Here is a 23,647-nt window from a genome sequence, read left to right as displayed (position 1 = left end):
CTCACCAACATAAACGTTGCCGATAGAGATGGGCGCAGCGCAGTGCTTGTCGGGCCATGTGCTAGAGAGAGACGACAATATTTTACAGTGCAGTGGTGAGAACTCGGTTAAATGCTGCCACGTCTCTTCTCCACCACCTCGGGCAGAGTTTCCATCGCTTTGGAATAATCGAAAAGTATTACTACACTAAAGGGAAATCGATAACGTTATTAAACAGGTGATCTGAATTGCCTTTAAAGACGATCTTATCCACCGTTCTTATGTTTTACCCAAAATCTCCGTTTTTGGGGAGTCCTCTGTTGGAAAGCGAGATCCTGAAAGTGAATGTAGGTAAGACACACTTCATGTCTGCACTTGTTAGGCAACACTGGCACTCCAATTTGATAAACGTTGATTCCTTGCTTTGTCCAGACGGCTGGTCTTGCTCCACTGCTGGAATGGCTGTGCTTGACGCCAAAAGTCACCACGTACCGGGTGAATACTCTTCGCATAACGGTTGATGCCTTCCGGGAAAAGTTGGAGAATAAACTCGCTGATCGCTACGGCCAGGAATCCCCAAAGGTCTATGGTCTGCCGAACCTGCCGGAAATGTTGTGCATTGAACCGCTGGTCACAAAGTTTTCCGAGGCCTCCGTCGATCCCGCGCTTAAGGAGATAATAGTGGACACTAGTTGCGGAGCCGCCCTACTGCGAGGTGCTCACATATACGCCCCCGGCGTCCTTGCCATGGAATCCAACACTCAGCTCCAGGAAGCTGTCAGCGTTTACGCCGATCTGGGTGGAAAATGCAAGCGCGGTTCTGTAACCCGCTTCGACAGTCCGGAGAAAATCTTCCTGGGCACGGGCAAAGTGCTTATGCAGCGCTACCAGCTGTTCAACAACTCCGATGAACCAGCCACAGGAGTTGCCGTGGAAATGCAATCTAACATTAGCAGAGTGCCCTCGCTGGGAGATCTGAGCAGCGAAGACGCCCTGCTGCAGAACCTGCCCTCCATTGTGTGCGTGCGCGTCCTCGCCCCGCAGCCCGGGGAACGCGTTTTGGACATGTGCGCCGCTCCCGGAAACAAGACTGGCCACATTGCCGAGCTGATGGGCGATCAGGGATCCGTTGTGGCCCTTGACAATTCCACAAGTCGAGTGCGCAGCATGCTGCCCAAATTGGATCACTACAAAAGCATAACGGCCCACGTGTTTGACTCGACTAAGGCAGTGGCCGTGGGGGCTGCTCACAGTGGACCAGCCACAGTTCCTCCCTTTCACTGCGCCAGCTTTGATCGCATCCTACTGGACGCCCCCTGCAGTGGCCTGGGCAACCGGCCACAGCTGTCCTGCAGTATCAAACAGGCCAAAGTGCTGCATTCGTATCCCAACATCCAGCGACGGCTTTTTGGGCAAGCAGTCCAGCTTTTGCGCCCTGGCGGCATCCTCGTATATAGCACGTGCACCGTGACCGAAGCCGAGTGCGAGTGCATAGTGGCCTGGGCGCTGGAGAAATTTCACGACCTCCACCTGATGGATGCAACGCCCCGCTTGGGCGGTCCGGGATTTCCGCTTCCCGATTTGGATGCATCCAAGTCCCGTCTGCTACAGCGCTTTGGACCCAGCGAAGCAAGTGCAGACACGGTGGGATTCTTTATTGCCAAGTTTCAGAAAAATAAATGAATTTATCAATGTTCACTGAAATCTTTTTTATTGGGTTCATTATTTCGCTATTTTCGCTTTATTTTAGTTCTTGAATTAAGCTGCTTCGCGGATAGAGCTTCGTTTGAAGGAATAAAAGTAACGGCTTAGCAAATGTAAACTTTAAAGGAAATTCCAAACTCTACACTTGCGAAAGCATTTTTAAAGTTGCCGACTAAAAACGATCTAGGTTTTGCTCTCCCATAGCTGCTTATAGCTTCGAAATGAATAAACATCCTGATCTGCTTAGTTGTCTAGATTAAAATTACTTAAATAATTTACAATTGATATCTATCGTAATGTTACTTAGTTGTAAGTCTGCTTTTGTATCTTAATTTTTCGTGCCAAAATTGCGGCTTGCATTTCGTGGTACATTTGAAAGATTATACGACATAGAGTTGATGAAGTACTTAAATAGCTTGTCTTAAAGTTCTAAGAGTTGTAAATTAAAAGGCGGTCCATATTTTACGCAATCGTTGATGGGGAAAGGTCAGCTAAACACAATTTTTGTTTAAATAAAGGAGTCGAAAACAATAATAACTATGATTACGTAATATATGGACATCCCGCTAGATTATTTGCAGAAGCCTTCCCACGATTAAATAATGTTGTAGTTTATGTATTCGCATAATTTATTTTGTCATCCTGCCTTTTCCTGACGCAATATTATGTTTGGCTAAAGATCAGCTTTGTAATCAACAATGGATTCCCGGTATGCTCTTAACAAAATAATGATCTTAAAACCACTGGCAATCACGGCCCTGAGTCATTGGTCATGCCTACATGCGGTCTCCAGTGTGAAAATGGCTAGGGCTAAACCGAACTGAAGGTGGGAGAAACCTAGCAACGTCGGTCCTTTTAATAATATCGGCTTATAAACTAGCCTAAATCTATGTTTGAAGACTATTAACATGATTTTACGTCGGGATGTTGAGTGTCTTGAACTGTTCTTCGTGCATCTCAGTCATCATGAAGGTGCCATCCTGTAGCAACAAAACGACGCGACGAGTACCTCCTAAAAAAATACAATAATTGTGAACTGGATTTTTTTAATTGTCAATCATCGCAACTTACCTGGTGAAGGCAGATCAGCCTGCACCACCTCGGCCGGTATCTGGGCTTCCGTGCCATCGCTGTCGGATGTCGTGATATGGATCTGGGCCGTGGCCGGTGTTCCTGTGCCTGCGGCAGAAGCCTCAGCTTGTTGAAGCACCTGATGCTGCGCCAGCTCTTCCTCCGTCATGGACACTAGAATCTGCTCGCCATCCGCCGTCGCAGCTGCGACTCCATGCGTCTCAACCTGTTCTACGGCCTGAACGGCCTCGGCCACTGCGTGGTCAAGAGAAAGAACATCCTGGTCTTCACCCTCGGCGGCTGCCACGTAAGCAAACTGCTGCTCTCCATCCGGACCCTGGGTAACAAGAATGGTTTGACCCTCCGCATTTTTTCCGGCCACCTGGTAGACCGTGCCGTCTTCTCCCCGAACCAGCAGTGCAGAGCCGTCCTCATTGGTAAGAACTTGTTGATCACTGCCGAGAAGCGCCTGTGCCGCGGCCTCCAACTGCTCTCGCTGTTGTTCCTGCTGCTGCTCCTGCTCCATTTGCAACTGGGTCTCTTCTTGGCCAATAAGCTTGCCAGTGATCGGACACAGCTGAGCCTGGTGCTGATGAACCTCCTCCTCCAACTCCATCTGTAATGGCGTTGGCTGGAGCGCCGGCTTGGGAGCTATTCTTTGCCGGCCAGGAGTCATTTTCTGCATCTGGGAGGACTGTTGCTGGGCCTGCACCTGGCGTTGCTGGCGAGCCTGGGCGGCGCGTTGCGCTATTAGCTCTTCCCGAGTCACCACTTTGCGCGTAACTTTCAAGTCACCCGACTTCGAAAGCTGAAGTATCTTCTGCTCTGGCGTCACTACCTTGGCGCCCTGCGAAGACGGCGCAAGTTGGCGTTGTTGAGGCGTTCCGACTCCGGCGCGTGCTAGGACTCGACCTCCCGGGTGTGCCCGTCCCGGTGTCTGTTGCTGGTTCTGCCGCACCTGTGGTGTGCTCCCTACAGCATGTCGGCGCTGGATTGCTGCTGTCGTGGGACCCTGTCCAGGGGTGCGCAGCACCTGTTGTCGCTGACCCACAGTAATGGGGGAGTTCGCACCGGAGTGGGCAGGTCGGGCCACAGGCAGGCGCTTAGCTACGCCTACGCCAACGGGCGCGGAGCTGACCTTCTGTAACGGCGCGGCTGCAGGTGAAACAGGGGCGGGCGCCTCAGAATTTTCAACCCGGAAGACACCTCTCGTGCTGCTAGACATCTCAGAACGCGAGAGATACCGCACGGGACACTCTGGTTTCTCCTTTTTCTGAAACGGATTATGAGGATAGTTAGAAAATTAACTCCATATAATAGCCATTATTATTTACCAGGTGCAGGGTATTCGGCATTTCGGGTTTGCGAAACATCCCCGAGCTAGTGCTATCCTCCGTGTAAATGATCTCACCCATCCTTTGATCAGTTACAGACACGGTGGAATTGCCATTGATTTTAGTCTGCTGCTTTTCCGTGGGCTGAACCCGTGGCTTGTTCAACTGCACGGAGCTTCCTCCGTTTTTTAGACGCTTCACGGTGTGCGACGGCAGATCTTCTTCGAGGTCTTCTAGGTCCATCGAATCGTTCAGCCCGCTGCCCTCAAGACTGGAATCAGTGTGGTTAAGCTTGCGCTTGACCGGCCCCGACGACGGGGGCCATTCTTGTTCCGTAGCGGATTCATCCTCGTTGGCCGACGAGGGCGAAGAGGAACCATCCCCGCCACCAGTCTCGTTGACCCATTGCTTAAACGAGTCCATGGCCTTGGTTTTGGAAGTGCGCGAGGGACGAGAAGATGGCGATACTTGTGAAGCCACCGGGACCGGGCTGAGTGGGGGCGCTGAATCCGACTTCGAGGATGACCCAGTCGGCTGCATGCGCTTGAGTGCGTCCAGACCTTTCTCCCTTGTCAGCTTTTGTCGAGCCAGTTGCTTCTCGAACATCTGCAGGAAGTATGGAACTCGCTCGAGATTGGCCATAACCTCCCAGGTGTTTTCATGGTGCGACCGATCCACCCACTTCACCAAATATTCGTGGGTCTTTCTGCGTGGATTAAAACGCTTGGCCACTATTTTCTCCACTGGCTCTTCGGTGCGCTGCTCTGTTTTGGCATCGATCCGAATGGCTATTCGGTTATTAGGCTTGACTGTTGCGGCGGAGGGAACTAAGGGAAGCGTTGGCGTGCCGGGTTTGGACTTAGGTCTTTCGTTTTCCGTGTCCTTCAGCTGATTGGCCAAAGTGGGCAGCTTACCGGCCGGGGATTCTGGCAAAACAAATGCAAAGTTTAGTACCTAATTTTATATTTATTCTATAGTATTTAATTACTTCTGGTGGGAGAGACGCTTGTATTGTTGTTGCTGTTGGACGTGTTGTTATTGTTCGGATTCACCACCGTCTTAGTGATGCGCACCGGCATGTCCTGAAGCTGTCCATGGGCAATCTTGCCGAAGGACTGTATGGTCTTTCCAGCCACGATCCACGGCTCCCGGACGCTGTCTTCCAGCTTCACCCAGTGCTGGTACAGGGCCCATGAACTCCCCGAGTTGGCGTCTTTGCGCGTATGCAGCTGTGTGGCCTTCCACAGAGTGAATGCCCAGATAGTAGGCTTGGTGTCCAGCGATTCCTTTAGATTCGCGTTCTCCTTCTCACAGGCATCCTCCTTGTGAACCTGAAACTCTTCTACGAAGTTGTATGCCCTCAGGCATCGTCCGCATACGAGAACGTCCATGTTTGCCAATTCTTCCTGGGCAGCTGCATTGCAAAATAACAAAGTTGACCATTTGGACAGTTCCGCAATATTCCTCGGGCACTTACCTCTGATAATGTTTGCGTGTTTGCCTATTTCCGTAGGTGCAATGTCCTGTGCCAACATTATTTACGACCCCAGCGCCCAAGCCTCTGCGAAATGCATTTAAAATTGTACTATTTAATAGTATGGTAGATTTTGTTTTAGATTATTTGTTATTGCTTGGTTTTTAAACCCAACTAACAGGCGAAGAAAAAAGTACAGTGCCGTGGTGTGTTTGCGCAAATTTGGCCGGGGTGGCAACGCAAGTTGTCGCCGTCTGCGGTGTGTGCCCGGTATGGTGGGTTTGACCATCCATACATCTGCAATGAGCAGAATGCAGCGGCGCTTTCGGAACAAAAAAAAAATAACACTTTAAATGGCATAAAATATGAACCAGCTAAGGCCCACATAAAGAACTCTTTAAAAAGTAATTACAGTGCAACATGTACTATAACACAATTTTTTTAAACACATTTTTTTTTAAGTTCTTTAATTTAAGTTAAACACTTGCATATAATAAACAGACAATATTAAGAGAAAGTAACACAATGGATGGATCTGACCATTAAACTTGTTATATTCATAATAATAAATTACATTTTAAACAACCTATACAATTTCATGTTGCCCGCTAAAATTTTTGCATCCACTGAATAGGGTTTGCCTTTCCCACAAGATCTTTAAAATAGTTTTGCTGAATTACTTCAGTACACACCTTCATAAACAATTTCGTTTGCAAAATCAAATTGAATACAGTTTTTGAACGGTAATGATAATTTTAATTTAACTGATTCCCAAATTTTTTCAACACGCGCAGCGCACCGCTGCTGCACAATTGTACGCGCGAACTCTGAATGCCAAAAGCAAAATTGTTTCGGGTGCATGAAAAGTGGTCAGAGATGATTTTCTACCGACTAGGCTAACTTTTGTATGCGCTTCTGTATTGTAAGTGGATTTAACGAAATCTTAGGGCGATTGCAATGGCGTGTAAAAATATTTATTCAATTTTGGTTAGCCATTTTTAAATTTTATTTTTCTTTTAAAATTTGTTCATTTAAATATACGGCTTTCTGCTCTTAAATGCCTAGACTTCGAGTGTAGCGCCCTTTTCCGTTCGCCCGCGTGTCGGTGCACTTCGTCAGCCAATCACGCAGTATGGTGAAATTATCTATCGATGTGGTAACTTTGTTTTCTACGCAATGATAAACATATTTAAATTTTGTTTAAATGTTTTTAGAATGTTTAATAGACTTAAAATTTAACAAATATTTTAAAATACAGTAATAGTAATAATAATTTGTTGGTGGTGAATACACAGTGTGGCAACCCAGTCCATTGTATTTATTCTTGGCACAGTGTGTACACACTGTACCTTTTGCCGGTGCATTTCGATGCGGTTTGTTTTATTAGTTTAATTTTGCTGCTGGCACGTTAAATTGACTGCAATCATGGCCGACGACGAGCAGGAGGATCAGAAGGAATACCGCTGGGAGACGGGCTACGAGAAGACATGGTTAGGCGAGCGATTAAATGTCATCCCCAACTTTTGGTCACTTTTGGTATATTCAGGGAAGCAATCAAGGACGACGACGACGGCCTGCTGGATGGAGCCATTGCCGAGATCATCCAGAAGGCCAAGCGCCAGCGGCAGGCGCAAAAGACCAAGCAGAACCGCCTGGGAATGATGCGCCACCTGTTCCTCGTGCTGGACTGCTCCGAGTCCATGAGCGTTCCTGATCTTAAGCCTACGCGACTGCGCTGCACTGTCAAGCTGCTGGAGCTGTTCATTGAGGAGTTCTTCGACCAGAACCCCATCAGCCAGCTGGGCATCATAGCCCTGAAGGCGAAGAGGGCTGAGAAGGTGACTGAGCTTACCGGGACTTCGCGAGTCCACCTCAAGGCGCTAGAGAGGTGGGTCCCTTCTCACTGCACGATTTCTGGCAACTTATCTGCGGTCTATTTCAGCCTAGCCAACTTGTCTCTGACCAGCGAACCTTCGCTGCAGAACGGCCTGGATCTGGCTCTAAAAACACTGAAAGTAGTGCCGTCGCACGCCTCTCGCGAGATCGTTATTATTATGGGCTCGCTCACCACCTGCGATCCTGTGGACATTAACCTCACCATAGACGAGCTTAAGAAGGAGGGAATACGCTGCTCGGTCATTTCCCTGTCGGCTGAGATTCACGTGGCCCGTTACCTTACACAGCAGACGATGGGCACATTCGGGGCGGTTTTGGATGACGCCCATTTTCGGGACCAGCTTATGTCCCAGGTGGATCCGCCGCCTGCTGCCAAGACGCAGCACAACTCCCTCATTCGCATGGGCTTTCCGCACACTAAGAACGAAGTGGAGGGCAAGGATGCGCCGCTTTCCATGTGTATGTGCCACATAGAGAACCTTGAGGATCCCAGCGAACTGTGCACCACTGGCCACCACTGTCCACAGTGCAACAGCAAGTACTGCGAGTTGCCCGTAGAGTGCCAGTCCTGCGGCCTGACCCTGGTATCGGCGCCCCACCTTGCCCGATCCTACCACCACCTGTTCCCGGTGCCCAACTTTGAGGAACTCCCGTTCGAGGCAATGCCGACTTCCTCCTCCGACCTCGGCGGTGGAGTCAGGGAATGCTACGCGTGCGCCAAGGCCCTCGGACAGGTCGCCGACAAGGTTGTCTTCAGGTGCGGCTTCTGCAAGCAGTTCTTCTGCGTCGACTGCGACATCTTCATCCACGAGACCCTGCACGCCTGCGTTGGATGCAACACCATCCCAGGCGTGGATGGTCTGGTCTACCAGCAGAGCGCCAAGCCCGACCAGGAAGATGCGCACCCGGGGACCTCCAAGCAGCGCGGCCAGTTTGGAATGTAACTGACTTTCTGTAAATAGATTTTACAAACTTCAACTACGCATTTAGGGCAAAACCAATACAGTTCAATTCGTACCGGTGTTCGTGAGTTGTATCAATTAAGATCTGGTGTTATGCTTAATAATTGTGAAGGTGAGCGAAGCATTATTATGACCATTGTGTAGCTGCTGTCAAACCCTCTCCAATTCATAGCAAATTTATTTTTCGCTAGTTCTCCGTGCCTCTCCATGCCAACTTGACGTACTTTTGTCTAAAGCCCAGTTGAGTTCATCGTCAGCGCTTGCCGCATTCGGTTGGGCTTTGTTTCGATTTCATTCCAAAGCTCTCGGCATCCACAGGTGTTCTCGTTAAGTTAACCCCGCGTTGGTGTGTGAATTTTAAAGAGCTAGCCCCGAGAGATTACTTCGGTTTGGAGGAGGACTGTTGTGGACTAGAGGTACTGATCTATGACACCCATAAAGAATTTATGGAAATCAATAGCGCTGCTTTAAACTAGTATTAAACTAGTTTAAGCCAATCTAAACTACCAAAGCTGGCGATTCGTTTATTACACGTAAAAGTTAAAGTGAAGTTTTATAAAGTTTTATAAAGATATTCTATTGGAGTTGGAACTATATATGTTTTTAAATATTTTTCTTCAGCTTAACGATCTATATTGTTAGGTTGCTGTATCCTTGCAGGTCATTACATTTTTTTTGTGTATTTAACTTAATGCGGAATTCGACATATCCGACTATTATTATCACCTGTCTCAATGTAGGTACATAACAATTTAGGCAGCTTTTTTTGATTAGTTTGGCCAAAGTATCCCTATTTATTTTCCATTTTGCTTTCACAAATTAAGAATTTACTCAATTTTAAAATTGGATGCAAACAGATTTATTGCGATGTAAAATAAAAGTTACAAAATAATTTAAATGGCAAAACAAATAAGTAGATTATTTATTTATTGACAAACAAGACAAACTTTATTTTAATTTTATGTTGGTGTCCAGAAAGACATTTTTTTTGTTATTTTAGTAGTATTGTGGTATCAACAGGATCAAAGAAACTCCCATCATATCAATTATTTCTTTCTCCAATGTTCATCTCTTTGGATTATTTTATTTGTATATATTTTATGACAGTCACGATCTGAAAGAAAGTCTGGGGTGGTTCAGAAATCCTTTTCTCAGTACTTACATATATTCGACCTTGGCAGACCAGATACTGTAATATTTTTTGCCTTTTGTAACCAATCTACATAAATAGTCTCAGTTCATTGAAGATAATTTAGAACGCAAATCGCAGTTAAACGACAGTCAGACATTTTAGTCTGTTTCGTTAATTACTGACTAGCCCAGCATCATGCCAGCTAACATTCATTTATTCGTACTAACGTATGCATTTGAGCAATATAAAGACGTTTCCGCATCGCACCCCACACAAAAAGCGAGAAATCACAATCACAAGTCGCTTGTGATAATTATATGTGAAAGTGGAATGAATCAGATTATAAATATCATTCTTAATTATATACATACGTTTGTCTGTATGTGAATTCGCGGTAATTAAAGGCCAATTGGGTGGGACCGAATTGAGGGAGTAAAGAATTCGGGGGCTGTTCTAGTTTTCCACCATTGTTGGGAAATGGCTTGCCAAATTTATTCAAAGCTGTCGGGGAATAACTAACCGAAATTTAGGCGTAATAATAATTTATGCGAAAAAAGCCCCAAAAGCGGGACTCTAATTTTTGTTGGTGAAAAGGATAAAGTGGAAATGGGATGGGAGGGCCAGGCAGACTTTGAAGCTGAAAAGTTGTTTGCAGCTAATCACTTGTTAAGTTATTTCTCGTGGCATGTTCTCCCGGGAAGAAAGCCTAAAGTTACTGTATATTGTAGCCAACGCAATTGATTGGTTGCCGCTGGCAGAGTTATTTGCATTGTTTTGAAGTTTTCTGAAATTGTTTGGAATGGCTTGTAATTTTGCCATTTCTGATTAAAATATGAAGCCTGGAAGACGACTTCAGAGACATTAAATTAAAGTGATGAATAATTAAGCAGTGGCAGCTTCGAATGCTGAAACGTTATCAAAAGCGTCCAGATGTGAACCCATAAATCGGAAATCAGGGGAGGCCCCATTAGCATTGTGTTTATTTTGGTGAGATTGGCCCCTCGAGCTCATTTCGAGCCCATATCGTTATGGTTTAATTTTAAATATTGCTAATCAAATAAGACGACTGCTGAAAAGGGCGTGGAACGTTTATTAGCAAATTTGCAGTACAAATTATACTAATTTCTTATATTGCTATATAATTAAATTTGTGGTCTGCTGGCAAGGGTCTTTTTATATTTTTAAAGCCACATAAATTTGACAAACAAATACAATTTAATCGTTCTATTTATTTTATAATGATATGGGCCTAAAAAACACAACTAGAATTCCTCATTAATTCCTTAAAAACAACATCAACAACAGACGGAAAATGACTTCCGGCCAATTGAAATGAAAATGATAATACTATTTTCCCGCCCCAATTCGAAAAGCCTACGTACACACGCTTAATTAATGATATAAAAACAGGGATTTAACAAAAAACTCAGCGATTAATGTTGTTAAATTCTGTTTTTTTTCCACCTACTTCCAACCGCAATTATGCAATAATTGCTTCAAAATGTTTGCAAAACTTTTAATTATAAATTTGCAATTGATAATTTAAAATATGGCAAATACAAATGGTTGGGCCTTGAACCGCGTGGAAGACTAACCCTAGCCACGCCCGTTGAGGGGATTTTTTAAAACGTATCCAATTGCATTAAAGTGTGAGCAGTTTTTCACCTAGACTTTGCTGATAGTAGTATAAGGCAGCACGTGACTGCCTTAACCTGTTTTCCATGGACCGTGGGGAACTTGCGATGCCCGTGAAAACCCCTTTCATATGCATACATATGTTAATAGGATGACGTTCCTATATTTAGATACAACTAAGTTGTCTAAATAACTGGCTTGCCATTTGAAAATTGCAGCAAAAAATACTTATACTATCTGCTACGGTATCCTTCTTACATTAGTTATTTTGGTAATGTTCCATTACATGTTTGCTAGCTTAGACTCTCATCTCTTATACCCATGCAATTAAAATAAAAAAAAAAAAATGGATTTTTATATGAATACAGTAAAATCAAAAAATCCAAGTAACCTATTTCAAACAAATATATTCTATTGTAATTTGGCAACAAAAAACAAGCTAGTTAAATAAATTTAAATAAATAGATTTGTTTAATGCAATAAAGTTAATTATCGGAGATATTGCTGTCCGCCCGAGAACAGCAATATTATGTTGCGGCATACTGTGTCGCTTCGACCTCCAACACTTTTTAAAAAAGCACGCACTTGTGATTATAAAAAGGTTGTCATCTTGACGATATAATCAAACAATCAAAAATAAAACAGGATTTTACCAGAGCTGATGGGACAATTCGTTTTGTTTCAAATTACGCTTAGAAATGTATAATTTTGTATAATTAATGGGGTTAGGCTTGCTCAACAATTTGTAATTTGCACTTGCAAGCGTTTCTAAACTTAGACTGGTTATCTGGTAGAGATACCCGTGCCTGCTCAACATTTACAATGATGGGACTTCACTATTAGTGATTTTAAGCGTTTATTCCAATAAACGCCAACGGTATTACTGCGTCCCTTTATCCACCGAGAATCTCTCCGTTTTATCATTATTCCCCTCGCTCCCCCTGCTAACACGTCGTGCCGTCCAGGTGTTCGAGTGCAGTTTGCTTCGTCTCGTCTCGTCTCGCATTTAGCTTAATACAAGTCGAGTGAGCGCGCGGGGTGGAGAGCTGAATTTATTAGTGTTTTTTGTCCCTTGTTACGATCGCAGGCTCGAAGTATAAAATAAAGGCGCGAATGATTTACGGAAAGTACTTCGAATAAAGTGTCGTTTGACTGTCGATTGCCGTAATCTCAATCCGTGCTGCTTCACATCACGCAAAAGTTATATATACCGCTTGGAGCTGAAACCCAGAAAGTTTTGCTTAAACTACGGTAATTCCGGTTTTGGAGAGTACTCGACGTTGCCTCTTTTTCCATTATTCTGAATTTTTATTACCACTTGGACTTTCTTTTTGTGTTTGTATTCCGCGCATTGTAGCTATAAATGACATCATTGTAATACCCTTATTGTCGGTCTTATAATTTTAACGAAAGGTTTTGCAAAGCTTAAAACTATATTTGCAAGAACCGTAGTTGTTTTGTTGTCTGAATAGTTCAAAACTACGTCTAAAGGCGAATACATCATTAAAAAAATATAAGAAACCTTTAAACAATTGGATACATTTTTTAATTTTTTAAAAAGTCACAATTTTTTATAGTTTTAATGGGATTACTAGAGTGTAATATTCGTCGGTTTTGAAAAATAGCCTATCTTTTTATACTCGTTACTCGTAGAGTAAAAGGGTATATTGTATTCGTGCAAAAGTATGTAACAGCTAGAAGGAAGCGTTTCCGACCCTATAAAGTATATATATTCTTGATCAGGGTCACTAGCCGAGTCGATATAGCCATGTCCGTCTGTCCGTCTGTCTGTCCGTCTGTCCGTCTGTCTGTCCGTATGAACGCTGAGATCTCGGAAACTATAAAAGCTAGAAGATTGGCATTTTGAATGCAGATTCTAGGAGTTCCTACGCAGCGCAAGTTTGTTTCAAAAAGGTGCCACGCCCCCTTTAACGCCCACAATCGCTTATATACGATTTTAAAAATTTAAATATTTCGGAAAAGTAAAAATGCAGTTTTATTGTGTTTATCAATACCTATCGAAATGTTGAAGAAATTTTTCAAATCGGACCATTCGTTAAAAAGTTATGCGTGATCAAAGTTTCTATCTCCATCTCCCTCGCACTCCCTTTACCTGAGTAACGGGTATCTGATAGTCGGGGCACCCGACTATAGCGTTCTCTCTTGTTTTCATTGGTATACTTTGTTTTGTTTAGTTTCCGTAAATATGATGATTTGGTTTTTATTTAGATAGGGGCTGTTGTTTTAATTGCTGTCATTGTGGATGCAGTAAAGGTAGTTCTAAATGGGGCTTAGTGAAGCATTGGCAACGATTATCTGCTCTTGAATTGGGGAACCTTGGTCTGAAGGCCTAGATTTCTTTGGAGCAGTTGATTTACGGGGCCCTTGTATCGCTAATCACCAAGGCACACGTCGATGGCCCGATGACAATAAAGACGGTTAACTCAACATGGCAACTAAAGTTGATTAACAGAGCTGATAAAATAATCTGGTCAGGACTATTAGTGATTGGTTGTTGTCCCCGAAATCAGATTCCAAGCAAAAACGTTTAAAGACAATCTTAGCTGGATTCTAGAAACTGCCCAAGGTAGGTATATAAATTATATTGTAATCGCTGTTGGTGATAACGATAATTTGCTTTATTAATCTGTTCAGAAATACGGATTTGTTTGGGCTCTAGTGGTTCTGTGATTCAGCCATAGAAAATTTTGAGGAGGGCGCTTGCTTTCTAGCCTCAGCATTACGTTTCACTTGCTTTTTAGTGCACCCGCACAAGCAGGGTCTTCCATTTTATTATTAGTGCGCCCGAGTAACCCTTTCAATTGCAACTGGCTCGCGAATGTCAAGTCAAGAAAACTCCCTTCCCAAACTCCCCCAGTCCAACAAAAACGCAGCCGCATGCGGTGCTTCAAAGTCACAAACAATTTGCAAGCAACACTGAGCACTCAACAAGCCGCATTAAAACAGAACCCATTGTTATAGGCAGGTAGGTTTCCCCACTACCCGTGCGCCGCTCCCACCTTCGTCAGCTAATGAAAATTAGTTAAAATAGCATGCAAAATGTTCTCCGCCAGCCGCATAGAATCTTTTTTAAACAACCAAATAATTCAACGGGTTCACTGACTTCAGAGTAATTAAGATCTGCCTTGGGGTAGCGCTTAGCCAAATGGGTGGGAGTAGAATCTTTATAATAAGAAATATACATACAAAGGAACATGAACGTATTTTGAAAACGTCTAAAAATATTATAGATTAGTAATATCTCGCATGATAAGATAATCAATTAAATTTAAGTTCATCTATCATCTATCTATTGTTTCTTTCATATGTGTCAAATCAGTCTGGGGGCCCAACACTATTAATGGAAAACCAATTTGAACAAAATATTCCTTTCTTTATTTTGGTGAAATTGAGCTAATGACGACACATCCGAAAAGTGAAGGTTTGGGGGCTCTCATCCCTGCAAAGTCACATCAATATCTTCTCCCTGGTTACTTCCGAGTGTAAACACGGTCTTAAAAATTAATAACGCCATGCCAGATAGTGTTGAAGATAGTACCACGAAACCTGGACACCACTCTCTCCCTTTCCGTTATCGGGTGAACTCACAAGTCGCGGCCGAATGGCACCAATACATCATGGGAATTGCTTATTTGAGTGCAGTTATCTCTTATCGCGGGTCTTGCCAAATGGATGAGGGCCTACTTTAATTGCATCAGATATTAGGCGAATGAAAAAATTATATGGCTCCGCCGACACGCCAGAGGCCGACTTTGCACTAAGCATGAGTACCTCTACTTGCCTCTTGGATTTTCGCAGGCCCGAAAATTCTCGAGCGGTTAATATGCCAACGCCTGTCGACTGGAGAAAGATAACGTAAACTCACGGGATTATACAATTTGACTAATTTTTATGGTTCGTCTGGGAAACGCTATAAACATGATTTGATCCCATCTAGCAAAAAGGAAATACTATATAAAATTGAGAAGGTATTTACAAACCTCTCGGCGAATGCCAGGTTATTAAATAGTGAGAAGTGGAAAAGGAAGTGTTTATAGAGTTTTCATCCAAAGAGCCATCAAGTGATTCCAAAGGGTGGCAGTGAGGGAGGGACAGGTCGACCGGCAAGGGTGTTCTAACGTCTGAGCACAATCGGGCCGCGATCGTAAAAGCTAGACCCCAGTTGAGGGGCCATAAATTAAAGAGCAAATATATTGTGCGGATCGTAAACCGATTGGGCATTCCTACGATATCGGCTGACAGCTGCTGCTGCTCCATAGCGGACACGGGGTGGTGCCTTCGGTGTGACGATGGCTCGAGGCGCTAATCCCCTACACAGAATGGTCTGGCAAAGGTGTGAAAATATTTGGCCACAGTCAATGGATTCTTCAAATATTTGCAGGCAATCAGATAAAATTAGCGATCAATTACTCCATCTCTGGCGACCATTTATCTGCCAGCAGTGTCGTCACAAAACGACCATCTGACGTCAAATTATTCGCCGAGAACTGAGAAGAGTGGTACCGATGGCTGCTAATGACACATCAAATAGAGACGTTGGGATTTCGCTGTTCATGTATTCCCGCCCACCCATCGATTTGCATTGGCACACATGTAATCGTAGCTTCGAGATTCGTATCCATGTCTGCTTGGGGATTCACGTTGCTGTAAAGTAGGCCTACTGCTGGACTATGGACTACCAAACAAGATTCCGCGATGTTTGTGGCTCCGTGATTTGTTTTTCGAGTTTGACTGGCCCACAGCCACCCCCGCCGCCCCCTTTCGAGCCGGTCTCGTCTGTTTTGGCCCCAGGCTTTGCACTCAAGAAGTTTTTTTGACAAGACATTGGTCATGGGGCTTTGGCCGCTGCTTGGAATTTTTTATGGGAGGCCCAGAGGCAAAAGCCAGCTTCGGCTCGATATATTTGTTTTGATTGGCGACTCGCACTCGGCGTAAGAGCCGTCTGATCCAAGACGAGGTATGGAAAATAACCGAGCTGGGCGCGAGAAACCGATTCGCAAATCCGAAAAGAGTGTTTCTCTATCGCGAAGTCAGCCCAGCTGAGCACACGAACACAGCTGCTTTAGAGTGTTTCCAGAACACTTTTGCAATCTTTCGGGCCTCGGGTTTCAGGCCTTAGAGGATGGACGCCCCACTGGGTCAAGGTCGAGCGGCAGGCGATCGCGATCATTGCCACGCGCGTTCAGTGGCTTGCATTCTAAGCGACTTGCAGGCATTTTGTTTACGGCAAGTTAGCGTCTACAAATTCATGGCTAACCTGCTCCGCTCGCATTTTTCGGCGTTCAAACGTGCCTTCAGGCCCGCGCTGACAACCAGAAGAGCGGGGGCGAGAAGCCCCAAATGGATGTGGCCCGAAACGCTCGACAATGGCTAATCAGTGGCACGAGCGGCGGTCGAAAACAGCTTATCGCGGTGACGTCAGGCGGCGAGGCAAATGCAGCTGCTAGCACCCGCTATCAGGTGCTATATTTATGTAATTGGGAGTTGTTGGCCGAGTTCAACATACGGCTTCAAGTCCGAGTCTCCGAATCTTGGCCGATCCGATCGCTCCGAAAATGAAAATGCCCTCGGGTGCGAATCGGATCGAACCGGAAACCCAGGGCGACGCTGCTTTCGTTTCGTTGGGAAAAATTTGTTAACAGTCTGCCGACGCGTCGGCCAAAAGCGAAAAGCAAAGCTTTAACCGATCCGCCAGCAGCGCACGACGATCAGAAGCACTTTAGAGCGCGTCGCGCGCGGTTATTTGATCGGCAGTTAGTTTCTTGAGCCTTTTGGGAGTTTGTGAACTTAGTGAGACTGAAGTGAAACGGTGCGCCATTCGACTCGAGCCCGCGTGAAAATAAGAGGGAAAAAGTATGTGAATTTCAGGTGCCCAACCGTGTGTATGGGCAAGGACTATTTGTTTTGAATTGTGCAAGGCTGATTTGGCTGGTTCGTTTTTAAAATTTCTTATCTGCTGGATGTATCCATTATCCGGCTGAAGGCAAAGAGAACAAACGTTAACTTAATGACAAGCTAATAAAATTGTGTAATTTTATTTGCAACACAGACCAATGTGAGCTTCTACAAAAAAGTTCTGTAAAATAATGAAAACGAATTATAAAGAAGAAAAAAAAAAGAGTCACGCCGACAAAGCATGATCAAAGAATAGTTTGCTTTGGTGACAAATTTCGAATTAAAAGATTACCTTATAAGCCGTATGCGACCAAATTATTGATTTCTTTTTTTTATCCATATAAATTACGATTTATTTATAAAAGTTTGCGGATTGCCTTGATATTCCAAACTGCGTGTTCTAGTGTCAAGCTTTAATTAATTGGACTTCTACGACATATACCACAAAGCTATTAATATAGAATATGAATATATGCAAGATGGTTGACCTTCTCAACGACTATTTAAGATTTATTTTGAGCGACTCAAGCTCAGGGATACACTCTTATTTTCCAGTCTATGTCAGCCTTCGTCCGATAGATAAGGCACTAGAAACAGGTTTCCGATATCAGTGCAAGTATTAAATGGTAACCACTCCATTTTCCGACATGTGGGCTTTTAAATACTGGCACTTGTTATTGGCCATCAGCGAAAGCTTATCACCTCTAAAAGAATGAAGGCTGACTTTCGCTGGCCACCCTTGAAATCTTTCTTTCCTCTCGCTACCCCAATTGGTCCTCACTTTTACACCGATTTCGAGTGTTAATCTGGCTTTTCTACATGGAACCCTGCCCGATAAGATAAAGCCTGGCGCGTGCTTCACTGGCTCCTAGGACGGCTTATCGCTCGATGGGGGTTGGGTAAAGCCAAATAATGGGAAATTACTTATAGAATGGTTAGTTGATTAGACTGATTAAGGCGACAATGTGGTAAATACTTTTATTATGACTTGGCTTTCCGACCCAATTTACCATCGGACGGAACATAAATGACAATTTTATTATACAAATGACAGCTAAACTCAATTTGTTATAAATAATTTCAACCCTGCTTGTCGATCAACCAAAAATGTAACTTTTTTTTAAACTTATTACATTTTCAAGGTGGCGTTGAGAAATACCGGTTTAGGTATACTTTTTATTCAAATCGCTGTTCTATAATTAAAAATAATTTTACATTTCGACCCAAATAGTTTTGCATAGCTAAGGATAAACCAGAAAGGTTTACGATTGTTTTCCGGAAAGTATCTCGAGTATCTCGTTACATTAAATGCAATGCGCCTTTTTTAGATATATCTCCCACAGCTGTTACGGCTCCAACGACTTGATTTTTTCGATTATCGATCCTCCCACTACAAGTCGAGAAAATTGGCATCACCCAGTCCGGAATAAATGCTATTTGAAGTTTCTAATTCGAAGTCATGTGAATATGTTATGTAGGGGTTAAGTCTGCGATTTGTGATGTTTGCGCCCTAAACTAGACAATTCTTGATTTATTTTTGTTTTTCCTAAAAATAACTTTATTTTAACGACCAACAGTAGCCCAACTTGTTTTCCGTGTTGATGGCTACACCGTAATTTGTTCATGACGATCAGCGCTATTAAATTCTCTGTCGAGAACTCTCTGAGTAGATATTTTAATATTTTTTTTAGCTTTAAAATTTATTGTTATACCATTTAGACTATATAGAGAAATGGAATTAAGCAGAAAAAATATGCCAGATCAATAAAGTTTTGACAAATTGGGTCATTAAAATCAAAATGTGTCAATAATTTTTCGCAGGGAATTTAATGAACGATAAATTAATAAAGTCATTTTTTCACCTAATTATCAGCATATTAGATAAAGAAAAACATTCTTAAAATCAACATGCTTGCTGTGCCAATAATTATGTTCATTACGCGGATTTATCGGAATAAATAAAGAATAATGTTAAACACATTTTCAAGACATTCTATAATAATTTTAATAGATTTTACGCGTTTAATTATATTGTAAGATGAATTTATAATTTTCTCTTAACAGTAAAAATAAGATAAGCAAAAAAAGTTTACCTTGAATATGGTAGGCTTACCAATTTTTTCAATCTGTAGTATTTCGAACAAAAATGAATTTAAAGAATCTTTTATTTAACAGCTTCGGACATTTAGTGAATGTTGGTCATGACCTCTTTAATAAAAATCAACAAATTTTGTGTATTTTTTAACGTGAGTACGTGGTTAAAATATACAAGGTAAAAAACACTTCAATGACAACCGCAAAAAAGTATTCAACGGGCATTAATCATATGACAACGAGTTTTTGTACTTTGCAGGACCAGTTTAAAGTAAAGAACCCCTCCATTCATCAATAAAGGCAAAGCTAAGCAAAATAATACAAATTAAATTTGTTCCAAGATTGAATCCGGATTGTTTCTAACAATCGGTTCATTGACCACCTTTCCGCTGCTGCTTGTTTATACAGTACTGGTCGAGTTAATGGTTATGAACAATTTGAGAACAAACCAATTTTGTATATTAAAGAAAAACTAATTTGTCATTAAAACCAACGACTTTAGAGTTTTTCTTGTTCTTATCGCCACTTATCTTGGGGTGGAGCTAAAAGTAGAAACGTCTGTCTTTTTTGACTTCAGAATTGAAAGTGGCGTTTCCAAACATTGTTTCGAAATAGATAAATTGCGATAAGATATGATAGTGGCTTGAACTTGACAATGTTTAACAGATCTCTTTTCACATCCGTTTCAGCCATGACCAATCTGTGGAAGGCATTGACGCGTCGGAAGACGGATGACGTAAACGAAGGCGAGTCCCAGCTGGCGCGCGTCCTGAACCTCTTCGATCTGACGGCCTTGGGAGTGGGCAGTACTCTAGGACTGGGCGTCTACGTCCTGGCCGGTCAGGTGGCCTATAATATTGCCGGGCCAGCGGTGACTATTTCCTTTCTGATTGCGGCCATCGCGTCGGCCTTCGCGGGAATCTGCTATGCGGAGTTCGCCGCCCGAGTGCCCAAGGCGGGAAGTGCCTACGTATACAGCTACGTAACTATCGGGGAGTTTGTGGCCTTCACCATAGGATGGAACCTCATCCTGGAGTACGTAATTGGCACGGCCTCGGTGGCGCGCGGCTTGAGCGGGTACTTCGACTCGCTGATCAACAACGACATGTCGAAGGCATTGAACGAGTCGATGCACATCGACGTGGACTTTCTAGGCGACTACCCGGACTTCCTGTCCTTCGGCATGGTACTGCTCCTGGCGGGCATCCTGGCCTTTGGCGCCAAGGAGTCCAGCTTCCTAAACAACATCTTCACCACCGTCAACCTGTTCACGATCGCCGTTGTCCTAGTGGCCGGAGCCATGAACGCCAACCCCGACAACTGGCGCATCCCGGAAAAGGAAGTGCCCGAGGGCTTCGGGACGGGGGGCTTTATGCCATTCGGCATTGCCGGAGTGATGGCCGGAGCCGCCAAGTGCTTCTACGGGTTCGTGGGCTTCGACTGCATCGCCACTACGGGCGAAGAGGCGATCAACCCCAAGCGAAATATCCCGCTTTCAATCGTGGTGTCGCTGATCATAATCTTCCTGTCCTACTTCGGCGTGTCCACGGTGCTGACCATGATGCTGCCCTACTATTTGCAGGACAAGGACGCCCCCTTCCCTCACGCCTTCGATGCCGTCGAGTGGTACACCATCAAGTGGATCGTGACAATCGGCGCCGTGTTTGCGCTCTGCACCAGTTTGTTGGGCGCCATGTTCCCGTTGCCCCGCATCCTCTACGCCATGGGCAAGGACGGTATTCTGTTCAAAAAGCTGTCCATGGTAAACAGCTATACGAAGACCCCGCTCCTGGCCACCATTGTGTCCGGCATCTTTGCCTGTGAGTAGACCGTGTGGCGAGACCTTCTCCCAAGCGATTTCTGACATCTAACTTTTTCTCCCCCCGCAGCAATTATGGCTCTGCTCTTCAACCTGGACCAGCTCGTGGACATGATGTCCATCGGAACCCTGCTCGCCTACACCATCGTGGCCATCTGCGTACTTGTGCTGCGGTACCAGGACGAGGAGATGACCAAGCTGGTGTCCGTAAAGGCCCCGAATGTGTTCCGGCAGTTTTTCAACGGCAACTCCTTTCGAGAGCCCAACTCGATGACGTCAGCCATCACCAAGGTGGGCATCGTGGTGTTCGCCATATTCTGCCTGGTGTGGTGCTCCTTCCAGAAGGTGTTCGACCTGGACAGCACTGGCGGAATCGTGGCCCTTAGCCTGGTGGGCGTTGTGCTGATCCTCATCTGCGTGGTGATCGGCATGCAGCCGGTGTCGACCATCGAGTTAACATTCAAGGTGCCCTTGGTGCCATTCGTGCCCTGCCTCAGCGTCTTCGCGAATTTGTACCTGATGTTCCAGCTGGACCTGAACACCTGGATCCGCTTCCTCATATGGATCGTGATCGGCTACGTGATCTACTTCTGCTATGGCATGCGAAACTCCACGCAGATAGCCAGAGCTCGCAACCACGCCGAGGTGGCGGCCAACGCACTGCAGCACCAGGGTCAGCACGAGAACCCAGCCTTCGAGCCAGACAGCAAGGTGGAAAACGGCCGACTGCCGCCTCCTTATGAGTTCTCTGAGAAACTGTAGGCGCCACAAGCGCCTTTAGCCAAGTATTATAACCCTATTTCTACTACTTCTTGAACTCCATTCGATTTTGCATCTTCCTCTTAATGGAACAAAGACTCCTCTTCTTAGCTAGCATGTTTATGTGAGAGAGATGAATAGATTGCGTATGGAAATTAAATGGATCTGCACCCTGCCCGCCCTTATCGCCCGGCTGTGCGGATCTGTTATTTCGGTGCGCCTCAGGACTTCTAGAGAGAGCTCAGAACAAACTCTATTTTACCATTTCACCCTTCTACCCACCATTATACCTAACTTTTAACCAACTTGTAACCAACTTTTAACCAACGCAAACGATTCCGCCGCAATGCCCTTTTTTGTTGTGATATTTGTAAATATATAGAGTAATTTTGATCGCAGATTTGTATATTTGTCACAATTACTGTCGTTATGTAAATGGAATTTTGTATCATAATATTTTATGTGAACCCTGATACGCGTGCAGCCCACACAACCGTAGCCGCACTTACTGTTTAAGCTCTTTAGCTGCTAAGCTTCCCAAATTTGTTATTATTAGCCAAAAACAGAAACGAATTTTGCCCCTTTCTTGTTTATTAAAAATGCAATGATGTTCAACATAAAGAGTTTGGCATATTTAATTGAAACGTGCGACTGGATACCACCGACAAATCCTTGGGTTCTGAGACGGGATGAGCACTGGGGCTCATAAATATTTATCCAGAAACTCCATTCATTGCAAGTTTGGATGGACTCGGCCCCGAAGTCACAACTTCTTCTTCGGCTTGTGCAGCCCTTTCCAAGCGTTTTTCCTTGTGTTTTTTTGGCAACTCGGACTGGGTCTGCCGTAGAGGTCAAGACCAGAATCCACAGCCACTCTGTTTGCCAACCGGCTTAGTTAAATGGCAAAGAATCTGGCCCTCTTTTCCCGGCCAGCCTGTCTGTTCCCTTATGTTGCTCCTGCTTCCACTCCTCTCTAATTTCAAAGCCTTGGAAAACTTTAAGAGTAAATAGTCGGGGCGGGTCGAAAAAAATCGCAGCTCAGAGCCAAAAAGCCAGACAGAAGTTGTTGGATAATGCAAGCAAACACACACTCACAGCACATATGAATGGTTGGGACGGGATACTGAATATGCCAAGTGGAGGATTGCTATCGCTGGATGGTCCACAAAGGCGTCCACTGAGAAAATACAATTGTTTTGCCCGGATTTTGCTAAACCCCTTCTATTTCAATCTCTTCCCAGCACTAATTTATGCACTTTAAAAGGATATCAAATGCTTATGTGGATGAAGCGGGTCGGCGAGAGGCAAAAAAGGAAATTGCAAGAGAGAATTGTAATTTGACTTTTGTGTCTTTGCTGCGCACATATGCAGAAAAATGCTATTTTTCACACGCTGCTATTTGAGCAATGCCAAGCATAAGCTTCTCTGCAGAATTTTCTTTTATATTTTTCCCCTACTAGGTTTGTAATCAATGGAACCACCAGAAATAGCTTTAAAGTATATTTAAAAGGCCTGCAAGGCCGAACTCTTTGATTGCGATTCTGATGCGGAATTGCATACGTGTTCGCCCTTTAAAGCTTACTCTTAGCTTACCAAGAAGTTAAAAGAAAACGGGCCTAAACGTTAAGTTTGGTCTTACGGTCAAAAGACCGGGAGTACCTATTGTGTATTGTATCTATCGGAGTCTGACACTTTTTACATGGCAGATTCGTATCCGTCGGGTGTAAGTGCTGTCATGTGGCCGATACATATGTCTGTACAAGTAGCAGTAGCGGGATTAAATGGCCATGTTCTGCTGGCTTTGCGGATGCAATTTTCATTTTATCGATTCATTAAAATACACGTTGTGCCGCGAGCGCTTCCGAGTATGCA

At 44.3% G+C, this 23,647-nt stretch overlaps 4 protein-coding genes across 8 annotated transcripts; 3 read left to right on the top strand and 1 right to left on the bottom strand.

Moving 5' to 3' along the window:
• Nucleotides 1-8: 8 nt before the first annotated feature.
• LOC108048419 (tRNA (cytosine(72)-C(5))-methyltransferase NSUN6) lies at nt 9-1,683 on the top strand. Of its 2 annotated transcripts, none has more exons than XM_017129032.1 (2): nt 9-326; nt 412-1,683. In XM_017129032.1, the coding sequence occupies exons 1-2, from the start codon at nt 261-263 to the stop codon at nt 1,660-1,662; spliced, it is 1,317 nt and encodes a 438-aa protein (XP_016984521.1). In that variant the 5' UTR covers nt 9-260; the 3' UTR covers nt 1,663-1,683. The 2 variants fall into 2 exon arrangements, with proteins under 2 accessions (XP_016984521.1, XP_016984522.1); XM_017129033.1 differs by having other exon boundaries at nt 9-330.
• LOC108048418 lies at nt 1,664-6,414 on the bottom strand. Of its 2 annotated transcripts, XM_017129030.2 has the most exons (6): nt 6,255-6,414; nt 5,566-5,649; nt 5,077-5,502; nt 4,089-5,014; nt 2,755-4,027; nt 1,664-2,695 (listed from the first exon to the last, which is right to left on the bottom strand). In XM_017129030.2, the coding sequence occupies exons 2-6, from the start codon at nt 5,621-5,623 to the stop codon at nt 2,598-2,600; spliced, it is 2,781 nt and encodes a 926-aa protein (XP_016984519.1). In that variant the 5' UTR covers nt 5,624-5,649; nt 6,255-6,414; the 3' UTR covers nt 1,664-2,597. The 2 variants fall into 2 exon arrangements, with proteins under 2 accessions (XP_016984519.1, XP_016984520.1); XM_017129031.2 differs by lacking the exon at nt 6,255-6,414 and having other exon boundaries at nt 5,566-5,759.
• A 428-nt stretch (nt 6,415-6,842) lies between these two features.
• LOC108048426 (general transcription factor IIH subunit 2) lies at nt 6,843-8,483 on the top strand. Its single transcript, XM_017129046.2, has 3 exons — nt 6,843-7,052; nt 7,109-7,450; nt 7,505-8,483. The coding sequence occupies exons 1-3, from the start codon at nt 6,988-6,990 to the stop codon at nt 8,400-8,402; spliced, it is 1,305 nt and encodes a 434-aa protein (XP_016984535.2). The 5' UTR covers nt 6,843-6,987; the 3' UTR covers nt 8,403-8,483.
• Nucleotides 8,427-22,396, top strand: LOC108048425 (cationic amino acid transporter 3). Of its 3 annotated transcripts, XM_044458332.1 has the most exons (4): nt 8,427-8,532; nt 8,612-8,836; nt 19,887-21,017; nt 21,087-22,396. In XM_044458332.1, exons 3-4 carry the CDS (start codon nt 19,889-19,891, stop codon nt 21,776-21,778), a joined length of 1,821 nt encoding a protein of 606 aa, XP_044314267.1. In that variant the 5' UTR covers nt 8,427-8,532; nt 8,612-8,836; nt 19,887-19,888; the 3' UTR covers nt 21,779-22,396. The 3 variants fall into 3 exon arrangements, with proteins under 3 accessions (XP_044314267.1, XP_016984532.1, XP_016984533.1); XM_017129043.2 differs by lacking the exons at nt 8,427-8,532; nt 8,612-8,836 and adding an exon at nt 12,092-12,438; XM_017129044.2 differs by lacking the exons at nt 8,427-8,532; nt 8,612-8,836 and adding an exon at nt 16,912-17,061.
• Nucleotides 22,397-23,647: the final 1,251 nt, after the last annotated feature.

The sequence above is a fragment of the Drosophila rhopaloa genome, unplaced genomic scaffold (assembly GCF_018152115.1).
Source record: "Drosophila rhopaloa isolate 14029-0021.01 unplaced genomic scaffold, ASM1815211v1 contig_164, whole genome shotgun sequence".
Classification (NCBI taxonomy): Eukaryota; Metazoa; Arthropoda; class Insecta; order Diptera; family Drosophilidae; genus Drosophila; species Drosophila rhopaloa.
The sequence above is the reverse complement of the archived record's forward strand: the minus strand, read 5'-3'. Positions and strand labels throughout refer to the sequence as shown.

Bases quoted from the DNA above. Each gene is read 5' to 3' on its own strand.
- LOC108048418 (XM_017129030.2), bottom strand. From the start codon at position 5,623: ATGTTGGCACAGGACATTGCACCTACGGAAATAGGCAAACACGCAAAC. The intron at 5,015-5,076 runs GTAATTAAATAC...TTGTTTTGCCAG, and splicing joins AAGCGTCTCTCCCACCAGAA to AATCCCCGGCCGGTAAGCTG. The intron at 4,028-4,088 runs GTAAATAATAAT...AATCCGTTTCAG, and splicing joins TGCCGAATACCCTGCACCTG to AAAAAGGAGAAACCAGAGTG.
- LOC108048426 (XM_017129046.2), top strand. From the start codon at position 6,988: ATGGCCGACGACGAGCAGGAGGATCAGAAGGAATACCGCTGGGAGACG. The intron at 7,053-7,108 runs GTTAGGCGAGCG...TGGTATATTCAG, and splicing joins ACGGGCTACGAGAAGACATG to GGAAGCAATCAAGGACGACG. The intron at 7,451-7,504 runs GTGGGTCCCTTC...GGTCTATTTCAG, and splicing joins CACCTCAAGGCGCTAGAGAG to CCTAGCCAACTTGTCTCTGA.
- LOC108048419 (XM_017129032.1), top strand. From the start codon at position 261: ATGTTTTACCCAAAATCTCCGTTTTTGGGGAGTCCTCTGTTGGAAAGC. The intron at 327-411 runs GTAGGTAAGACA...TGCTTTGTCCAG, and splicing joins GCGAGATCCTGAAAGTGAAT to ACGGCTGGTCTTGCTCCACT.
- LOC108048425 (XM_044458332.1), top strand. From the start codon at position 19,889: ATGACCAATCTGTGGAAGGCATTGACGCGTCGGAAGACGGATGACGTA. The intron at 21,018-21,086 runs GTGAGTAGACCG...CTCCCCCCGCAG, and splicing joins TGTGTCCGGCATCTTTGCCT to CAATTATGGCTCTGCTCTTC.